Source organism: Dendropsophus ebraccatus, chromosome 7 (assembly GCF_027789765.1).
Source record: "Dendropsophus ebraccatus isolate aDenEbr1 chromosome 7, aDenEbr1.pat, whole genome shotgun sequence".
NCBI lineage: Eukaryota > Metazoa > Chordata > Amphibia > Anura > Hylidae > Dendropsophus > Dendropsophus ebraccatus.
The window spans coordinates 124,067,652-124,087,037 of record NC_091460.1 but is presented as its reverse complement, the minus strand read 5'-3'; the positions used below and the strand labels follow the sequence as shown (position 1 = coordinate 124,087,037).

Genomic DNA, 19,386 nt, shown 5'->3' with positions numbered 1-19,386 from the left:
TCCCTCCCTGTCAGTCACTCTTGTGGTCACAGCGGTCACAATAGGCTGTGCAGTGTCCCAGAACACGCTGTCTGTTTCTCACTGTCAGTTTATTTTTGCTGCTACAGCCATGCCTGTTCTGGAAACTATTTGCACTGCAACTTTGACTATGTAGTCCCTATTACTCTCAGGTTCATGTATATTGTATATGTGTTTAACTCTGTGTAGTGGTATGCAAAGTCTGAGGATCACGTGACCATGCCCTGTAGCCATGGTTCCTCCAATGGCCGTCGAGCTTTGGCCAGGAGTACCATGTGACTTCCTGTTCTACCTCAGTCTTGTCCTCCACCTTCAGGAGACAAGTTGTGTGTTTGTGTCTCTCTTCACCTTCAGAAGAGTGGACCTGGTGCTCTGCTGTAACAGATCCTGGCTGTCCGTCTGCTCAAGTGCCTGGAGTATCTTCTCATCTGGGTGTCGTTCCTGTTATTCATCTCCCCATCAAGTCAAGATTCATACCGCAAGTACTCTAAGTCCACCCAGCATCTCTATTCTTCTCTCATTACTACTCCCATCATCCGGCACGTTTCACCTCAGCCTATGCAGCACCACCTTAGCTCTGTCTTTACAAGTCTGCTATATACCCGGTTGCATCCGGAAGAGACTGTTGCTACCAGTTACCTCGGTTACAATAAAAGTGTAACCACCGCTGTTACTGAACCCTGGCATTGGTGTCCGTTTACTGGTGCCCTGACTAGGTACAGCCAAGAATCGCATGCCCAGTAGCAAGTATACCGCAGTATCCGCAGACCGGTCCCTCAGCTGTGCCATCCTCAGGCCGTATACTGTGACAATCCTATATCCTGCAGCTGCCCCGGTTCCTGCCCGCTCACAACACCTGCACTGCGAAGTGACCCTCACTGGTCAGGGCATCGCAGCTGCTCTGTCCTGCCTCTGGTTTTAGCGCTCGAGTGACGTCACTGGAGCACCGACGCCAGGACAAGGGGAGAGCGGCCTCTTGTGACTGCTGCAGTGCGGCCACAAGAGGGTAAGAGGAGACGCCCGGACCCAGGTGAGTATAAGTATTTTTTTTTTTGTTATATGGGAGGGGGAGCACAGGGGAGCTATATTCTACTGGGGGAGCACACAGCAGGGGTGTTTAATACTACTGGGGGAGCACACAACAGGGGTGCTATATACTACTGGGGGAGTGCACAGGGGGACTTTATACTACTGGGGGAGAGCACAGGGGGACAATATACTACTGGGGGAGCACACAGAGGCTATATACTACTGGGGTACGGCACAGGAGTCTATATACTACTGGGGAGCACAAAGCTGGGGGAGTGCATAGGGGGCTATATGGGAGGGGGAGCACACAGGGGGTCTATATACTACTGGGGTACCAACAGTAGGGCTATATACTACTGGGGGAGTGCACAGGGGGGCTATATACTACTAGGGGAGGGAACAGGGAGGCTATATACTACTGAGAGACTATATACTCCTGGGGGAGCGCACAGGGGGACTATATACTACTGGGGGAGTGCACAGAGGGGCTATATACTGCTAGGGGAGGGCACAGGGAGGCTATATACTACTGAGAGACTATATACTACTGGGGGAGCGCACAGGGGGACTATATACTACTGAGGGAGTAGAGTATCCTTGCTCTATGACATATGAAAAGTTTTTACGGACAGGTACATTTTTCAAAAAAATACATTTTACACTTTTTCTTTCATTCCTCCCAATGTCCCTGACGTCACAATGTGTGTGACCTAATAACCTTTTACCCCCACAGCAAACCCTGGCTGGAAGGGAAGTAATGGGACAATGAGAGAAGTTCTGCAGCCAGGCTTCGCCCACCCCCGGCACTCCTCCAGCTGGGTCATTTTTGGCTTTTTAGCTATTTGTAGGACGCCCTGTGTCCTTCACCGGCCCCGCCCTCCGCTCTGACGTCAGCAGGTTCACAGGACTTTCCCTCTCCCACAGGACGCGTCCACTTATACAGGCGACAGGACTACAATTCCCGGCAGCTTCGGCGGCTGCAACGGGGCGGGGCTACGCAGGCCCAGAAGCTGCCGGACGTCACGTGACCCGCCCCAAACCAACCGGGTTTGAATATTTTTTTTTTTTCACGTCTCCTCTTCTTCCCTGCCAGCGGCTGCTGTGCAGTCACATCTATCTAAAATGGCGACCGTGGAACCGGTGAGTGGACCTGTGACCGGGTGAATGGGCATATAGGGCGCAGCGGGGAAGGGGGCGGCAGATGGCGGGAGGACGCGTGAGACGTAGCGCCCGAGGTGGTGTCTGGCCGCCGGGGGGGAGAGAGCGGCGGTGTTACGGGAGGAGGAGCTCGGAGCAGCGTGTCTCCTCACGGAGCGGCAGGCGGCTGTGCTGCTTCACCATGCCGGCACCTCCTTCCGTATAAGGCCCGGGCTGCAGCGCCTCCTCAGCGTCCCGTGGGCCATCTGGCGGCAGCGGGGAGGCGGAGGGGGCCGTGCTGGGGGCGCTGGTGCGCGCCGCTGTGCCCCGTGGTGGGTGCGCGTGTCACGCGGGCGCGAGGAGAGGGCCGCGTGGCGGGAGGAGGAGGGCGAGGAGACTCGGTGCGGGGCCCGCGGCGGCAGCAGTGCGGTGTGTCCCGCCGCTCCTGCCCTTATAGGGACACTGAGGAGACGCGGAGCAGCAGGGCCTCCTGTCACCCGGCCAGATCCTTCCTCCATGTGCGCTCCCTCACACTCAGGAAGTAGTCCCGGCCTCATTGTACTGGGGGCCGCGGCCGTGTGTACGGGACATATGGATGGAGGCGGCTCTCACCTCACACAGCAGCAGGCCGCACACTGCTTCTATACACAGGCCCCATGCTACTGTAACAGAACCTCAGCTGTGAGGAGAATTAGCTTTGTATGGGATCGGGAAATAAATAAATATATAATGTGTGTATTTATATTCCATGCTTTATGTAAGACTGAGAGCTTAGTGCCAACCTGTGGCTTTCCAGCTGTTGACCAGTGACATCACCCATCAGGTGTGGGCATGCTGGGAGTTGTAGTTTTCCATCAGCTGTAGAGCCACAGGTTGGGGGACACTGCCTTCTGTTCTGTTTCCAGCAGACTGCTAGGAGTCCTGTGTATGGGGGGGGGGGTTGTTTCTTTGTTTCTACTGGCAAATTTACATATTAAAGGGGTACTCTGGCTGGGTCTGCTTTTTCTACGATGCCGGGGGGGGGGGGGGGGGGTGGAGGATAACAATGTCCACTTACCACCTTTGCCCCAGCGATGCCCACATTCTGCTGCTCCGGTTTCGCTGTCCAGCCGTTTCCTGAGACGGGACTTGTGTTGGAGGCCCCAAGACCAGGAAACGGCCGGACATCAGGGGATCGGAGCAGCGGGATGTGGGTGGCAGTATACTAGACTGCGCCATTTCACCCATCAAAATGGCTTCTCTTCACATTTGCTCCCTTTTTATTTACATGATTTCTCCCCCCCCCCCCCCCCCAGGTATTTGTGGTCCGGACTGTAATGGTTTTGCGCTTTTTTTTTGCGCTTAGTGGCATTTGTTAAATAAGACATGGCACAGAATACGTCCTCCGTACAAATAAAGCCATTCTGATAACAGACAGCAAATGTTTGCATAGCAAAGCGACTGTGCAAAAATTTGCGACTTCTCTACGCCTAAAGACATATATAAACAAATCTTCTAAACTTCTGTTCACTTATACAGTAATCATTGTTTTTTTATAACTCTTCTAGGAAGTTTGGAAATGTTAATCTTATATCACAAACTAGTAGACAACATCTGACAATGTTAGGAAATACAGGAACTTTGTTGCTCTATTTGTCATGAACACTTCCAGACTTCTATAGAAGTTAACTGCTTTGCCCCCAGCCCTGTGTGTAGAGTCCGTCTCCTGCAGCGAGGTCACAAAGACTCCAATTAAGATTAAAACCTTTGGTGGCTTTGTAACATTAAGGTATGGGCACTAACTAAATCCATATGAAGAGGGCTTCTTCCTGATCAAGCTGTGGCAATCCATGCTGCTCCTGTACCGCTGGCTGCCATGACACCCTGAAATATCTTAAAGGGGTTGTCCAACGAAAAAATTTTTCTTTAAAATCAACTGGTATCAGAACGTTATATAGATTTATAATTTGCTATTAAAAAATTTCACGTTTGCCCTTACTTATCAGCTGCTGTGTGTCCCGCAGGAAGTGTTTTATTTTCAGTCTGACACAGTGCTCTCTGCTGCCACCTCTGGCCGAGACAGGAACTGTCCAGAGTAGGAGAGGTTTTCTATGGGAATTCATAGAAAACTCGGAACAAAGTTCCTGTCTCAACCAGAGATGTCAGCAGAGAGCACTGTAAGACTGAAAATAAAACACTTCCTGCAGGACATACAACAGCTGATACGTATGGGAAGACTTGAGATTTTTTAATAGAAGTAAATTACAAATCTATATAACTCTGTCGGCAGTTGAGAAAAAGTTTTTTTGTTGGACAACCCCTTTAACCTATTAATGACGCTCGTCCTGATGCCATTAACAGTGTATAGAGCTAATACCCATTAGGAGCAATCCTCTATGCTGTCAAGACTGACATTGACATGTAAATTGCCTAGATTACCTTCATTGGTGGTCCGGTGCTTCAATTGGGTCCCCTACAGCGAGATCACAGGCAGACAATACATTCTCTGTGCAGTCCCAAGCCTCAATGAGGCCTCCCGGGCTGCCTGTTATCAGAGATTGCTTAAGGCTGCCTTTAGCAATCTACAGCAGAATAATGGCTCAATGCAATACATAAACTACTGCATTGATCCCTATGAGCAGTCACGAGTTCCCCATAAGTTACCTAGGGAGACTACAAAAATGTAAAAATTTATATATACATAAATATATGCCCTAATAGTTTGTCTTTTTTAAATAAAAAAAACAAATATTTGGTATCGCTGCGTGCGCAGTTGTCTGAGCTATAACTAAATTATGGCATTCCTGATCTCGCATGGTAAATGGCGAATGCGCATCCCCATAGACCAAAAAAATATAAGCACTATTAGTAGGGATAAGTGAATTTGCAGTAATATGGAAGCGCTTCACTAGCCTCGGCGGTCGGCTTGTCAGCCAGCATCCCTCCGGTGACGATCGCCACTCCATTCGCCCGCCGTCCGCCTCACCGTCACCTGCCTCCGCCGTCCAGCGATGTCTCCTGCTTCCGGGTCCATGAGAGAGAAAAGGCTGCCAGTGCGCTTGTGCACCGGCAGCCTTTTCATTGGCTGGAGCGCATCACATGGCTTCCAGCAAGCTCAGCCAATCAGGGCTGAGCAAGCTGGAAGCCAGGTGATGCGCTCCAGCCAATGAAAAGGCTGCTGGTGCGCATGTGCACCAGCAGCCTTTCTCTCCCATTCACTCTCAATGAAGACGCCGAAGAGGAAGAAGACCCGGACCGCCCCCCAGCTCTGACGTCACCCGACACCAGAGAAGAGGACCGTGACGACCGTAATAGGTAATGTATACATTCTTTAACTTCCGGGGTGGGTGGTCGGAAAGTGGGGGAAGGGGGCCAGACCGGGTATTTAACCACATTACAAAGTTATATAACTTTGTAATGTGTGTTAAATAAGCCAAAAAAATTTTCGCCGGAGTTGTCCTTTAAGACGAAAGTTTCTCCGTTGTCAGGTTTTCCTGTGTGCCCCCCGGGCAGTGACGCTGCCGTATCCTTAGCTGCACCTTTGTCTGCCGTCAGTGGTTTTATTGCCAGGTAGCCTGGTGAGATGCTCCCTGGCATTTTTCTGCAGTAGGAACGAACCATTCTAATGATGTCATGAGGGTGCAGCGACAATGGCGCAGATTTAGATGGGAAGATTAGGGCACAATGGCTATGAAGCCCTGCCCAGTTGACACCTGTCCATCAATAATAAAAATCAGCTTTTGAACAGTAAGAGGACAAGGACATGGTTTATATACAGGTAGATATTAAATGTGCCCCATGTAAGCTTCTGAATAGTGCTAAAAGCTTCATACATGAAGAGGGATGATGGTGTCACTACTATGGGTATACTTTATTGCACTCAGAAAAAATTATCTTGTACCCATCAGTTACCACAGTCTGGGCATCCAACACAATAAGGTTAAAAAAAAAGTCCAACCTGTAACCTACTAACTATGTAACCCATTTTGGCCTCACTCAACACTCAGGACTGACATATTCTCTACCTATATATACTGAGTTGGGGCCCTATTACACAGAGCGATAATCTGCCGATTCGGCAGATCATTGCTACGTGTAATAAAGACAAGGATCATCGGCTTATCGTGTCTTTAGGTCCTGACCTAAAATCATATATTTTATCTGTAAAGAAAATAATAAAGTTTTTACATTACTTTTTCGCGCTCCCCGCCCTTTGCTTCTTTGCTTCCCCGAAGCCGTTGGTGCAACTTCTGAGCTGGTCTCTGAAGTGACCGGCTACCCAGCCAATCGCTGGTCGGGACGGGACAGACATGCTCTGAAGTTGCACCGGAGGCTGCAGGGAGAAGAGAACACTGGGGAGGTGGAAAGGTGATCTATGAACTTCTCTTTTAAAGCCGGGGCTGTAGGTACATCGCTAACGATAGATATATACAGCCGATAATTGAGCTGTGTAATATGGCCCTTACTCCCCATACTAAAAAAACAAAGCAGACAGAATGTACAATATATAATTTTAACCCTGAGCTCGCTCTATATGCCTAGGCCACTCAGCTGCCTTAACATGTAAGGCTACTAGGGCAAAGGTATCTCCTCGGAAAGTTGACCGTACGGTATACGAACACATTGAAAGTTTTGTACCCACGTATGGTTTCGCCTAAAGATCCTGCCCAAAATACTATTGAGGGGACTATAGCAATTTGGTTTTGAATCAGTTTTGATGTAAAATATTTAGAATTTTTGAGCGGCCACATATTTTCTCAATTTATTTCCCTGTGCTGTGTTTGAGAGCGTTGTCCAAAAACTTACAGCACTGCACAGATCAGCAACTTGTTTATGAACCCAGCCTTCGGATAAAGGTGGTACTCCGACCTATATATATTATTTACAATTACACTTGCCCAGGGGTTCATTCTGCCCAGCTTTTTCTGAGATTGACCCATCTCAGCCAATTGCTGGTCACACCGTTGTCCCACAGTGAGTGGCTGGGTTCACACTACGTTTTTGCAATCCGTTTTTAATTGGTATCTTTTAAAGGACAGAAAAACGTAGTCAACACTACTTTTGTGTCTGCTTAAAAAAAAATAAATCTGTTTCCACTTTTTTTTTTTTTTTTTTACAATAGGAGTCAATGGAAAACTGATCCAAAACACACAATTGCATCCATTTTTGCATCCGTTTTTTTCCCATAAAACGTATGCATTAAACGGATTGCAAAAACGCAGTGTGAACACAACCTAACAAAAGGAGTGCATCTTGATTCCCTTTTACTTTAAGTTACTTAGTTGACAGGATCTGGCAAATTCCTGGAGGATCAAGTGGAAGGGAAATTTGTACAGGAGGAGATTGTCGGCATACAATGCATCCCTGGGTCCAGTCTGTATACCATGCATACTGCCAAATGGCCACAGCTAAGTGCCCTGTACCCAGAACATATAGTCAATGGGATATAGGACAGCCCTGTCTAGTCCTGTGGCCTGCACAGTAAATAACAGTAGGCAATGTGTTACGGCTGGCTATATCCCAGGGAGTTGGGTAGCCAGTACTAATTTGCTAATGGCTTGTGACTTGTATAACCTTTCTGATAAATGAGTGACTATTCCAGCTACCGCCTGACCGCCATCTGTGACTTCCATATGCCTTAATAAAGCAAATAGGAAGTGGTTATCCAGATGGAAGAACTCTGAGATTGTCTGTACTTAAAGGGGTTAACTTTAAGGGTGAGTGAGGAGAGAGTCCCACCAGTTGCACTCCCACTCATTATGAAAGTGATAGATTCAGTCATATGCACTGACAAATATTACATAGGAAATGTAGTGGAAATTCATACATACATACATAAGTCACCAGCACTGTTTGTATAGAACCTCACTAGAACGCTTGCCTTGTGTTTCTCCTGCCGGGGTATGAGAACAAATCCCAGTGCTAGCAATTGTACTCATTTACTCCCGGCTTAGTCTTCTATTGGTGCTAAACTTTATTCCATGTTCTCAATTTGTACACTCATTAATTTTAATGTTTTTTGGATTAGTATTCTCCTGTGTGAGTGCACATTGCTTTGCAACTGGGCAATTCTGCTCTTACGGTCACACCGCTTATACTGTGGCCGAGCCGAATTTTTTACTTGACTGACGTGTTCACACAGCAGTTAGTCTGTAAAAGTCTTCTCTTATAGGCCCTGAATGTGTGTGTGTATAGGCTATAAAGAGCCTAGTGGCATAGCCAACCACTGCTTGGTAAGAGAAGAAAGAAGCATTTTTGTCTGATAAGATATATTGGTGCATAAGCCAGAGTCCAGTTATGTGGGGTCTCCACTACAGTGTGATATATTTCTGTATGCATTATCTTTAGTAACAGGTGACCTCTTTGAAGGTATCTGGTGGCTCAGTGGTTTGCTCCTCTTCAGTTTTAGTCGCCTGTCATGTTCCTGTGTTAGTACTGTTAGCTGATAGAGGTCGTTCTAGATGTTTTCAGAAGTGCTGTAGGTAAAAGCATTGTGTGCAAACTGTAAAGGCTGCAATTTTAGATGCTGCCAGGCAGATCATTTTTATGGTATTGTATAGTGCGGCCTTGTGTAGGGTTTTGCTTCTGTGCTGTTAGAGCAAAAAAAAAAAAAAATCATTCATTACAATGGAGTGAATGCCATATCACACCAACATTAGATTTACTAGCCTTGTTCTGTATTATGTAAGTGAATTGCTTTAGGTCTAGATAGGTAGGCATACTCTTAGAATCCCCGTGCGGCTCTTCGGCCAAGTATCCTGTACATAGGTTATACCAGCTGTGTGCTATATATACTACATGTATTCTGGGGCATTGGGGATACATACGATGGTTTTGGTGTCTGTGATGCCCTATAGTTATGCTAAGACCGGCATAACATGTTTCATGTGTGTCCTTTTTTTCCATGTCCAAAAGTTGAATTTGTACCTTTACATCCCCTCTTTTTTGATCTAGGTAAACGGACCATAACGGCCTATAATCGTTAAGACCACGATCACCTGATATGCACAATGTTGGCTGATCGTGGTCTTTTAACATGTTTAAAAATAATGATCACGTCAGTGTGATAGGAGGGGGGGGGGGGGGCAGCAGACCACCACTAACTTCAATGGGCAGCCCGGACAATCTAAGGATTGTTCGGACGGCCTCTCCCGCTTGCCGTCTCTGCGTGTAATAGCGCAGACAGCGCCTAACAAGCGGGGGCTCTATTCCCCCTAGTATTGTGCTGTGTAATATGGCCTTTTAGTTACAGAAACAGAGCAGCAGAATATAGCTCACTGGTCAGTATCATGACAAGATTTTTATTGTAGCCCCAAAGGTAGTTTGCAGTAGTTACAGTAACCACTGTAGTACATAAGAATCTTAAAAGGTGACTGTAAGTTCCTAAAGTTTATTGGCAACACTTTAGTACTGGCAGTCACATTGTTACTTGTGTTTTTTTCGCCCAAGTATGAACAGCTCTGAAGTGTTTTCACGCGTTAAATAGCGCAGCCTTTGTGTGTCCAATTGCCATACTTGAGATTCTATTGTTCCATCTTCACTGGTCCCTTTAGAGTTTGAATGGTGGTTGGAATTGGAACTATGTTCTCATGACTGGTGGTGGTGGGGGGGGTCCACGTGGTCAAACCTCTGCTGATCACTATAACCTGTGGCGGCGATGAGCTCTGCACCTGTATTGCAAGAACACGTCACATGTGCTGGTTTTTGTCTCCTGCTTATTCATAGTAATCCTACATAAGGCTCAAATAGTGCGGTCTATGCGCACCCAACACTGTCCAACACAAAACCTAAAAAAACAACTACGGATGCAAGACCAGTATATATAAATTAACTTTATTGTTTACATATCAAAGAGTAAAACTAACTAACTAGTTTTACTCTTTGATATGTAAACAATAAAGTTAATTTATATATACTGGTCTTGCATCCGTAGTTGTTTTTTTAGGTTTTGTGCTTATTCATAGTGACTAGACCGTAGATTGTTTTCACATATGTAAATTGTTTGCTTTGTAGGAAACTGTCAATACCCAAGAAGAAGAAAAAACAACAACAGAGACTGGTCAGGAGATTGTAAACCCTGAGCACTACATTAAGCATCCACTACAGAACAGGTAAGCACTAAGGCACGGATGGCAATATGATGAGGTGGTTGCCTTTCTTTGTTTGTGGCAGGTGCAGCACGTGGTATCTAACAGCTTATATGCTGCTAATGACTGCGGTGGAGTATTTAACATGCGCATTACTTGGTGTCCTCCATAGACATAGTGGTCAAGTATTTAAAATGACTCTGTCACCCCCTCTTTGCATTCTGACTTCTCTACACAGGTGTAAAGAGTAAATTTTGCCGTTTTCACACCTTATTTTATATCATACGTCATGGTGCTTGTTCCAGTAAAAGTGATCTTTTATCTTTGGATTGTGCTATCACGATCAAAGTGGCACTTAGCCCTGCCCACAACACCACAGTTGGCCCCACCCCCGCGACGCCAGCCTAAAAGTCTAGGCCCTACCCCCTCTAAGTTGGCCCATACCAATGGCCACTGAGGGGGCGTGGCCTATGTGATGATGATGTCACTGGTGATGTGGGTGGGGCTAAGTGGCGCTTAAGCTGTGAAGCCCCTCCCATATAGCACAATCCGCAGATGATAAAAGATCTCTTTTACTGGAACAAGCACCATGACGTATGATATAAAATAAGGTGTGAAAACTGCTAAATTTACTCTTTACACCTGTGTAGAGAAGTCAGATTGCAAAAAAGGGGGTGACAGTGTCACTTTAGGTGGGTATTGTCATTACCAATAAAATTGAGGCCTGAAAGTTAACTTACAGTTTTATCAGACCAGAGGAGCTTGCGGGCTTTAAAGTGTCTTTTACAGAGGAGAGACGACTTTCTGCCCATTGTCACAAAGCCGAGAGTGTTGGAGTGCTGTAGGGGTAGTTGACCTTAGAGGCTACTCTAACCAGCTATTACCCGATGGCTCCCTGTTGCGCACAGGGTGCTGAAGGTCAAGGTATGCCTGTTGCCTTCCCTGTGCAGTTTTACTTGAATCCTGTTTCCGATAGGGGCATTGGGAGCACTGTCCCATCCCCAGAGCGCAGATCTAGCCTGCCATCAGCCAGCCCGCTCCACTAATGATCAGTAGAAGGAGTGGGCTGGCAGCGGTGGATCGGCAGTGCTCCAAACGGAGACAGGATTACATTAAAACTGCACAGAAGCAACGCCGAGGATAAATGTTAAGAGACATAAGTTCATGCACAGTGAGGACAAAACAGCAGGTTAGATTGAAGATGCTGAAAGTTTCTCTCTAACTCTCTTAGCAAGGCCTGCCTCCCTGAATTACTGGGGCAGGTGGCCAGATCTAGGAAGAGTGTTGGTTGTCGTATATGGCCACATGGTCTGAATACTTCCTGCATGCATTGCTTATGTTATCAGTTTAGGATTTTGCCTATAGTTTGCATGGAATTTTCTAGACACTTGTTTTGATTCCACATTCTGACTGCCTGACTGTCAATGTTTGCCTGTTACAGATGGGCCCTGTGGTTCTTTAAAAATGACAAAAGCAAAACCTGGCAAGCCAACCTTCGTCTAATTTCAAAGTTTGACACAGTTGAAGATTTTTGGGCGTAAGTATCACTTCTTTTGAAACCTAATATTCTGAATGGTTTTGATATTAAAGGCGAGCCCCTCACCATCAGATGTAAAAAAGAAATGGTACAGTGTCTGCTACAATGCCTTGTCATGTTTGTTTGAATTTTTGTGGAATAAACAGTATATTTGAGAAGACTATGGTGAGTTGCCATTCTTTTCTCTTTATGGATGCCACTATTTGCTGCTCTCACCATCTCCATTTTTTGGAACAGAGAAATTGCCCTCATACTGTGAAGGTTTAGGGTTTCACTGGTAGTACTGACTCAATATACACTTCATTTACATCATATGTTAAAAAAAAAAAAATGCATGGTATTAAAGGGGCATACCAACTGAGATGCCTCCATAGACAATCCAAGCCCAGGAGACACAGAAGCCAGGAGGTCAAGACCAGCCACAACCCATCCACCGCTTAAGGAGGCAACAAGCTGTCAACTGTCAGCTGTACAGAGAGATAAAGGGGCCAAAAAGCAAAACTGAGCAATTTTGCTAATGCCAGCTTTTGCAAAATTTCTTATTTTTGCATGTTTATCACCTAATAAAAGTTTGGGTGATGAGAATACCCCTTTTAACCCCTTCATGACCATAGGTTATTGAGGCACGGATGTCCAGGTCACAATGAAGCAGCACTCTCTTCCTCGCTTTCTGAGAGCCATAATGCTTTTATTTTTCCACCTATAGGACTGGTTGGGGTGTCCTTCCTTTTTTTTTTTTTTGCAGCTTGATCTCTAGTTTTTATTGGTATCATATTGATGTAGAAGAAAAATTTTGATCACTTTCTATTTTTTTTTTTTATATGTATAATTTAAAAAAAATCAGCAATCCTAGTGGTTTTTTCCTCTTTGTTTAGGTCGTCCAGCTTGTGGGAACAATATTGTTATATTTTAATCGGACAATCTAGGATTAATTTTTTAAACATATTTTTATAATGAGAGGGTGTGATTTAAACTTTTTTTAGTGGTTATTTTTTAAGGGGCTTTTAAAAATATTTAACATAGCATTGATCAGTGCCATTGGCGATCTTCTCTTAGAGCCTGCCTGAGGGCGCACTCTATCAGAAGATGGCTGACCTGACAAGACTGAGGTAAGGAGATCTCCTCGGCCTGTCAGTATAAGTGATCAGGGCCCCAACAGCCATGCTGCAGGGTCTCGATCAGTCAGTGACAGGTGCTTATCCTGTCACTGACTTTCAAAGAACAGGTTCATTCTTTGGACAGATGGTGGAATCTGCCTGTACATAGAATGGAGTCTATGGCACAGGTGGAGATGTACGCGGCGGGTGATCCACCCGGATTCCTCATTGTGAACCCATTGTGCATTACACTCAGGGCATGCGATCTTTTGGGTAAATGTTACAATAAAGGCACTGTAGGCCTAGTTATGCAAGTTATTTCATCTCTCATTGCAGTCTTGACTTGCACTAGGGTTTGTATTGATTCTTCTTGATATATAATGTTGTTTCTTTTTATTTTTTAGGCTTTACAATCATATCCAGTTGTCTAGTAACTTAATGTCAGGTTGTGACTACTCACTCTTTAAGGTAAATGTTACACATCGGGTGGGTGCCCTAATCTGTGACACTTGTAGCAATTGTATTTAATATACAGCAGTAATTATTCTAACATTTGTTTTTTACCCATTGTGGTGAGATAGTTGCCCATCAAGATCTGAAGTCACTGCAGTTTATAGAATGTAACATACATGGGTTCATCACAATGGTGCTTGACTACAGGCCATGAATATTACTACATGGCAGTACATTAGTGTATTGTATTGGACTCCACAAGGGATTGCATAGTCTAACTTTGTACGTTGGGTTGGGTAGTTTAAAAGTCTGTTTCACCTAGCAATTTTGTTTCCAAATTTTTTGGTAAAATTAAAGGTTCCACTAAAAAAATGCGGTTCTATAAGCAAAAAACAATGTGGCTTTGATTTATTTTTATTTTTTTTCTTGAGTTTATTGGCTGTGATCTATGCTGCTCTTAGGCTCCTGACTTTAGTATGGAAGACAGCATTATGTTTAAGTTTACAAACACACTTGCCGGATCTGCAGCGAGTCTCCTTGCTGCGTTTTTGCAGCGAGACTCGCTGCAGATCCCGGCCCTATACTTTCAATAGCAGGGATGTACATCCCTGCTGCGATTTTGTCTGCAGCCCGCCCCATTAACCCCCCGGCCGCCGGACATTATACATTACCGGGTCCCCGTTCCTGCTTGCTTCGGGGCTCCCGGTGTCTTCACGGCCTGCCCGGCCAATCAGTGCGCGGCGGAGCCGCTGAAGCAAGCAGGAGCCGGGATCAGGTAATGTATATCGCCCCCAGCCCCCAGCCCCCGGCCGCACGATCGCCCCCAGCCCTGCAGCCCCTGACCGCACGATCGCCCCCAGCATCGCAGCCCCCGGTCGCACGATCGCCCCCAGCGGGCGATCGTGCAGCCGGGGACTGCGGGCGATCATGCGGCCGGGGGCTGGGGGGCTGCGGGCGATCGTGCGGCCGGGGGCTGGGGGCGATCATGCGGCCGAGGGCTGCAGGGCTGGGGGCGATCATGCGGCCGGGGGCTGGGGGCGATCGGGGCTGCAGGGGGGCGGGCAGGATATACATTACCTGATCCCGGCTCCTGCTTGCTTCGGCGGCTCCCGGCACGTTCCGCCCGGCCAATCAGTGCGCTGCCCCGCCGCAGCGCACTGATTGGCCGGGCGGGCCGTGAAGACACCGGGAGCCCCGAAGCAAGCAGGAACGGGGACCGGGTAATGTATAATGTCTGGCGGCCAGGGGGTTAATGGGGCGGGCTGCAGACAAAATCGCAGCAGGGATGTACATCCCTGCTGCGAGTTTCTCTGCTATTGAAAGTATAGGGCCGGGATCTGCAGCGAGTCTCCCTGCAAAAACGCAGCAAGGAGACTCGCTGCAGATCCGGCAAGTGTGTTTGTAACCTAAAGGATTATTCCAAGACAAAACTAGGCCCCAATTCACAGGATAGGGAAAAAGTAAGAGGGCCAGACATCCATACCCCTGGTGATCTCCGCATCGGCTGCTTTGTTTTGAATAGATTGGTCGGTACGGTACGTGACCCGCGGGTCTATTCATTCGCTTTGGAGCCTCTGGAAAGATCTGAGTCCTCTTTCAGGTGGCTCCATAGAGAATGAATAGAGCTGCGGGTCACGTACAGTATTCAAAAGAAAAGAGCCAGAATGAAATCTGTCTTCAGGGTAGCTGATCGGTCAGTTTACTGAGCAGTGAGATTATGTGCTGCCTGTAGAATTCTATGGGAGTACAGAGGAGGGGGGAGTCATTGGAAAGAGCTAAAGGCAGACAGAATATTCTATAGGAGCTTATAGTGAGCACTAGATCTCTCCACCGTGCACAATTCACAGCATACACTGCTCAGTATTGCTCTATTATGTTCTCCATGCTGTTGCTACTTGTGAGGATATACTACAGTATTAGGGCGAGTTCAGACTACGGAATTCTCACGGATAAATTTGCGTGGCCGTGAGCCTGTACAGGCGACGAAATTCCGCTGAATTTATCCGCTAGAATTCCGTAGTCTGAACCCGTCCTTAAAGTAGAGCAGTATGTCCTTGTGTGCTGTGTATAGGAGCTGTCATAGCAGCTAGTCCTTACCCACTAGCTTGGAGACAATTAAGAATTTGAGATGAAGCCTACAGAGAAAGTTGGTGAAAAATAACATAAGTTAATTATAAAATAAAAATATAAAAGTAAGATATTGGTAGGAAACAGTACTCATGTGTGAGCGCACAGCAGCTTACCCTGAAATGATAGGTATCCTTTAAATGCATCAGATTCATCTTAGGTTGTAGCCTGCTCCTGTAGGTCCACGAGCAGAAATTAGGAGGAGTAATAGTCCTGATTCTGCTCAGTGTCTGTGTGTATTAAGGCACCATATAAACCCCAAATTTATGGTGGTTTTCTTCTCTCTAGGATGGGATTGAGCCCATGTGGGAGGATGAAAAGAATAAGCGTGGAGGCAGATGGCTAATCACTCTGAACAAACAGCAAAGAAGAAATGACTTAGATCGCTTTTGGTTAGAAACGGTATGTTTATTAATTATGCCCTGGACGTTCCACTAACCGTCTAAGAAGGCAAACTGTGCTTTGGGTTTTGGCTTCTTCCAACCTTAATAGACTTTCTCCAGACTTTACAAACCTCTTGTCAAAATGTTTTATCTTTAAGGGGTAGTCCAGCAAAAACCATTTCCTTTGAAATCAACCGGTGCCAGAGATTTGTAATTTACTTCTATTTAAAAAAAAAACTCCAGTTTTCCAGTATATCAGCTGCTGTATGTCCTACAGGAAGTGGTGTATTCTTTCCATTCTGAGGGTCCATTCACACTGAGCAAAAGAGGCATTCGCGGTGCTTAAAAATTCTGCCTCTTTTGCTCTGTGTGAACGGCCCCTGACTTTCTGCTGCCACTTCTGTCCATGACAGGAACTGTTCAAAGCAGAGGAGGTTTTTTTTATGGGGATTTGCTACTGCTGTGGACAGTCCCTGTCACTGTCAGAGGTGGCAGCAGAGAGCACTGTGTCAGACTGGAAATAATACATCACTTCCTGCAGGACATACAGCAGCTGACAAGTGCTGGAAGATTGGAAATTTTTTAATTGAAGTAAATTACAAATCTCTGACACCAGTTGATATGAAAGATAAAAATTTTCACTGGAGTACCCTTTTAAAATGTAGATGTGTAATGATTTGTATGTATATAATTTGTTTGCGCACAGTGGAGGACTAAGAAAGTAAAGCTAAAGAAGTCTTGTGGCTTTTACTGATACTATCCTCCTATAAAAAACAAATGGTAGAGGAACAGGCCTGGTTCTAAGATCTACTCAGAGTCTACTTAATCTACCAACATTATTTTTACCAGCATTAGTTGCATGTAACACAGTTGAATGTTGACTTAATGGTCAGAATAAAGTCCAATTTTGTTTTTTTCTTATAGCTCATGTGCCTTATTGGAGAGTCCTTTGATGAGTTCAGTGATGACGTATGTGGAGCTGTTGTAAATGTTAGAGCAAAAGGAGACAAAATAGCAATCTGGACTACTGAATGTGAAAACAGGGACGCTGTTACACATATAGGGTAGGTTACAATGTGATCGATGGTAAATTTTAAAGTGTCATTGTCGTTTAAATTTTTCTTCTTTTTTTTGCAGAAATCAATAGTACAAGCGATTTTAAGGAACTTTGTAATTGGGTTTATAATCCTAAAAATGCATTTTTATCATGAAAAAGCAGTTTGAAGCTCTCCCCCCTGTCTTTGTTCTCTATGGAGAGGGGAGGGTGGAGAGAGATGAGGCACTAAAACAGGACAACAAAGAGTTAATTTACAGCTACATCACCGAGCTATCTCCTCTGGCCTCTGAATAGTGCTTTCACATAGGTCCTGCTGTGTAATCCTTTGCTCTCTGCTGGCGACTAATCTCCCTCCTCCTCCCCTCTCCATAGAACAGACTGGATCCGACTGATGTAAACCAGTCGAGATTTCCTGATAATGAGCAGTGAATGAGAGGGGGGGGGGGGCTGGGGAAAGTCTTTTTGAATGCAGATAATGGCATATTTGCCTAATAAACCCACTTACAAAGTTTCTTAAAATCACCTGGACTATTGATTTCTGAAAAATTTCTGATTTCTGCTGCTTTTATATTGTCCCTGTTCTTAAAAAATTTCTGTATTTTTTTTTTTTTTATAGGAGAGTTTACAAGGAAAGGTTAGGACTTCCCCCAAAAGTAGTGATTGGATACCAGTCCCATGCAGACACGGCTACTAAGAGCGGCTCCACCACTAAGAATAGATTTGTTGTTTAAGAAGACGCCTTCTGAGTATTCTTTCATAGGAGACTGCGTCAACAATCGCGACTTGGGAGCTGTACCAAAGCCTCTACAAAAGCAGAGTGGACTGCATTAAAATTTGATTTCCACCTCAATATTGCTAAGAATTGTGAAGTCATTCGCCTATGTCTTGTGCTATGTTCAAATATTCCCTCACGTTTTATTTTTTCTTTTATTTTTTTGGAAAAATAAGTTATCCAATCAAAACATTTCAACGCGCAAATGCCCTTCCTCCCAGTTATCTGATAGGTTGCCCAGGTTATCTCTGTAATAGTCCCTTTTTTTTGCGTCTTTACTATTACAGAAATATTTATCCAGAGTGTGCACTTGCAACTCCCACAAGAAAATGAATCTTTATATTTGCATTGTATGCAGTTACAATAGTTTGCTGATTTGCAAGGCGGAGGATTAAAATGCATTCAAACTTATCTAGCGATTCATGGTTTGTTTTATTTTTTTCTCTTTTTAACAGCATTGTTTTGGCTGTATTTTGTGCTGATGTTGGCTGCTAGGTTTAATTTATTTGTTCCCTCCTCGATAACATTAGTGATATTCTGATTAAATTTTTTTTTATTAGTTCATGTAACATTTGGTGATGGATCTGGGGGAAAAAAAGCAAATTGGTTGAATAAAAGTGTTATTTTGTGCGTTTAGAAACCTTCTTTAATTTAATTTTTTATTTTGTATGCCATATACAAAGCTTTGCTGCAAGTTTATGCATTTCAGTAGAATCAGTGACCTGTTTCTGTGATATCTTAAACATAATTGTGGATTTATTTTTTAATGTACATCATAATGACATTCCTTATTCCTTACTAGAAATAGTATGCCTTTTTGTTTTATTATTTTTCTTAATTTTTTTTGTGTATTCTATGGCGTATTTTAACACATTGTATTAGACTATATTTTGCTTTGGTTATAAAACAAAAAAAAAAATGGCTCGAGTAGCAAAGCAGTCACCATTCATATTAAGACAGTGTACAAAACTGTAAATAAAACATGTACAGTGAATTGTCTTTTAGACAACTAGATTTGTCATTTTTTTTTCTTTCCGTAAGCGGAATCACTCTCTTCAAAATGGCAAGAGTGTCCCACTATACTTGTAGTCATTTGTATACGCTAAAGTAGGAATCTAACATGTACCGTTTATCAAAATATGGCAATGATTTTTGTTTTGTCTTTGTTTTTTTCATCTCCGGCAACTGCTCATCTGTAACCTAAAAATTGTCCTCTTACTTCTGGTACATTTGTTCCAAGCCGTTTGCCTTTAATTTGCTGTAACCAAGTCTAAATTGACTATAAATATATGTTCCAGCTATTGGTGGTATTTTGTGACTAGAGGTCATGTTACAAAGAGGTGGCTTTCTAAAATAGTTGGGGGAACCATGATTGGGGGGCACAAAATGTTTTTTTTTTTTCCTGCCCCCCTTCTTTTTCTTTTTTCTTCCTATTCTCCCTTCCTTCCTTTTTATTCTTCCTTTCCTCCCTTCTTTCTTTTTCTTCCTTTCCCCCCCCCCCCCTTCTTTTTCTTCCTTCCCCCCCCCCCTTCTTTTTCTTCCTTTCCTCCCCCCCCCCTTCTTTTTCTTCTTCCTTCCCCCCCCCCTTCTTTTTCTTCCTTTCTTCTTCTTTCTTTTCTCACCCTCCCTTCTTCCCTCCCTCTGTTTACTATATTAGGAATCTGTAGATAAAACTGAGCAAGACATTGATATATAGTTTTTTCACATTGT

At 44.8% G+C, this 19,386-nt stretch overlaps 1 protein-coding gene and 1 non-coding gene across 2 annotated transcripts; both read left to right on the top strand.

Annotated features, from left to right (window-relative positions):
• Positions 1 to 2,078: 2,078 nt before the first annotated feature.
• EIF4E (eukaryotic translation initiation factor 4E) lies at positions 2,079 to 18,685 on the top strand. Its single transcript, XM_069976788.1, has 7 exons — positions 2,079 to 2,187; positions 10,177 to 10,274; positions 11,692 to 11,787; positions 13,289 to 13,352; positions 15,753 to 15,866; positions 16,772 to 16,911; positions 17,521 to 18,685. Exons 1-7 carry the CDS (start codon positions 2,170 to 2,172, stop codon positions 17,633 to 17,635), a joined length of 645 nt encoding a protein of 214 aa, XP_069832889.1. The 5' UTR covers positions 2,079 to 2,169; the 3' UTR covers positions 17,636 to 18,685.
• LOC138797943 (small Cajal body-specific RNA 15) lies at positions 16,553 to 16,686 on the top strand. Its single transcript, XR_011364032.1, has one exon. It is a non-coding gene; the product is annotated as a small Cajal body-specific RNA 15 (non-coding RNA).
• Positions 18,686 to 19,386: the final 701 nt, after the last annotated feature.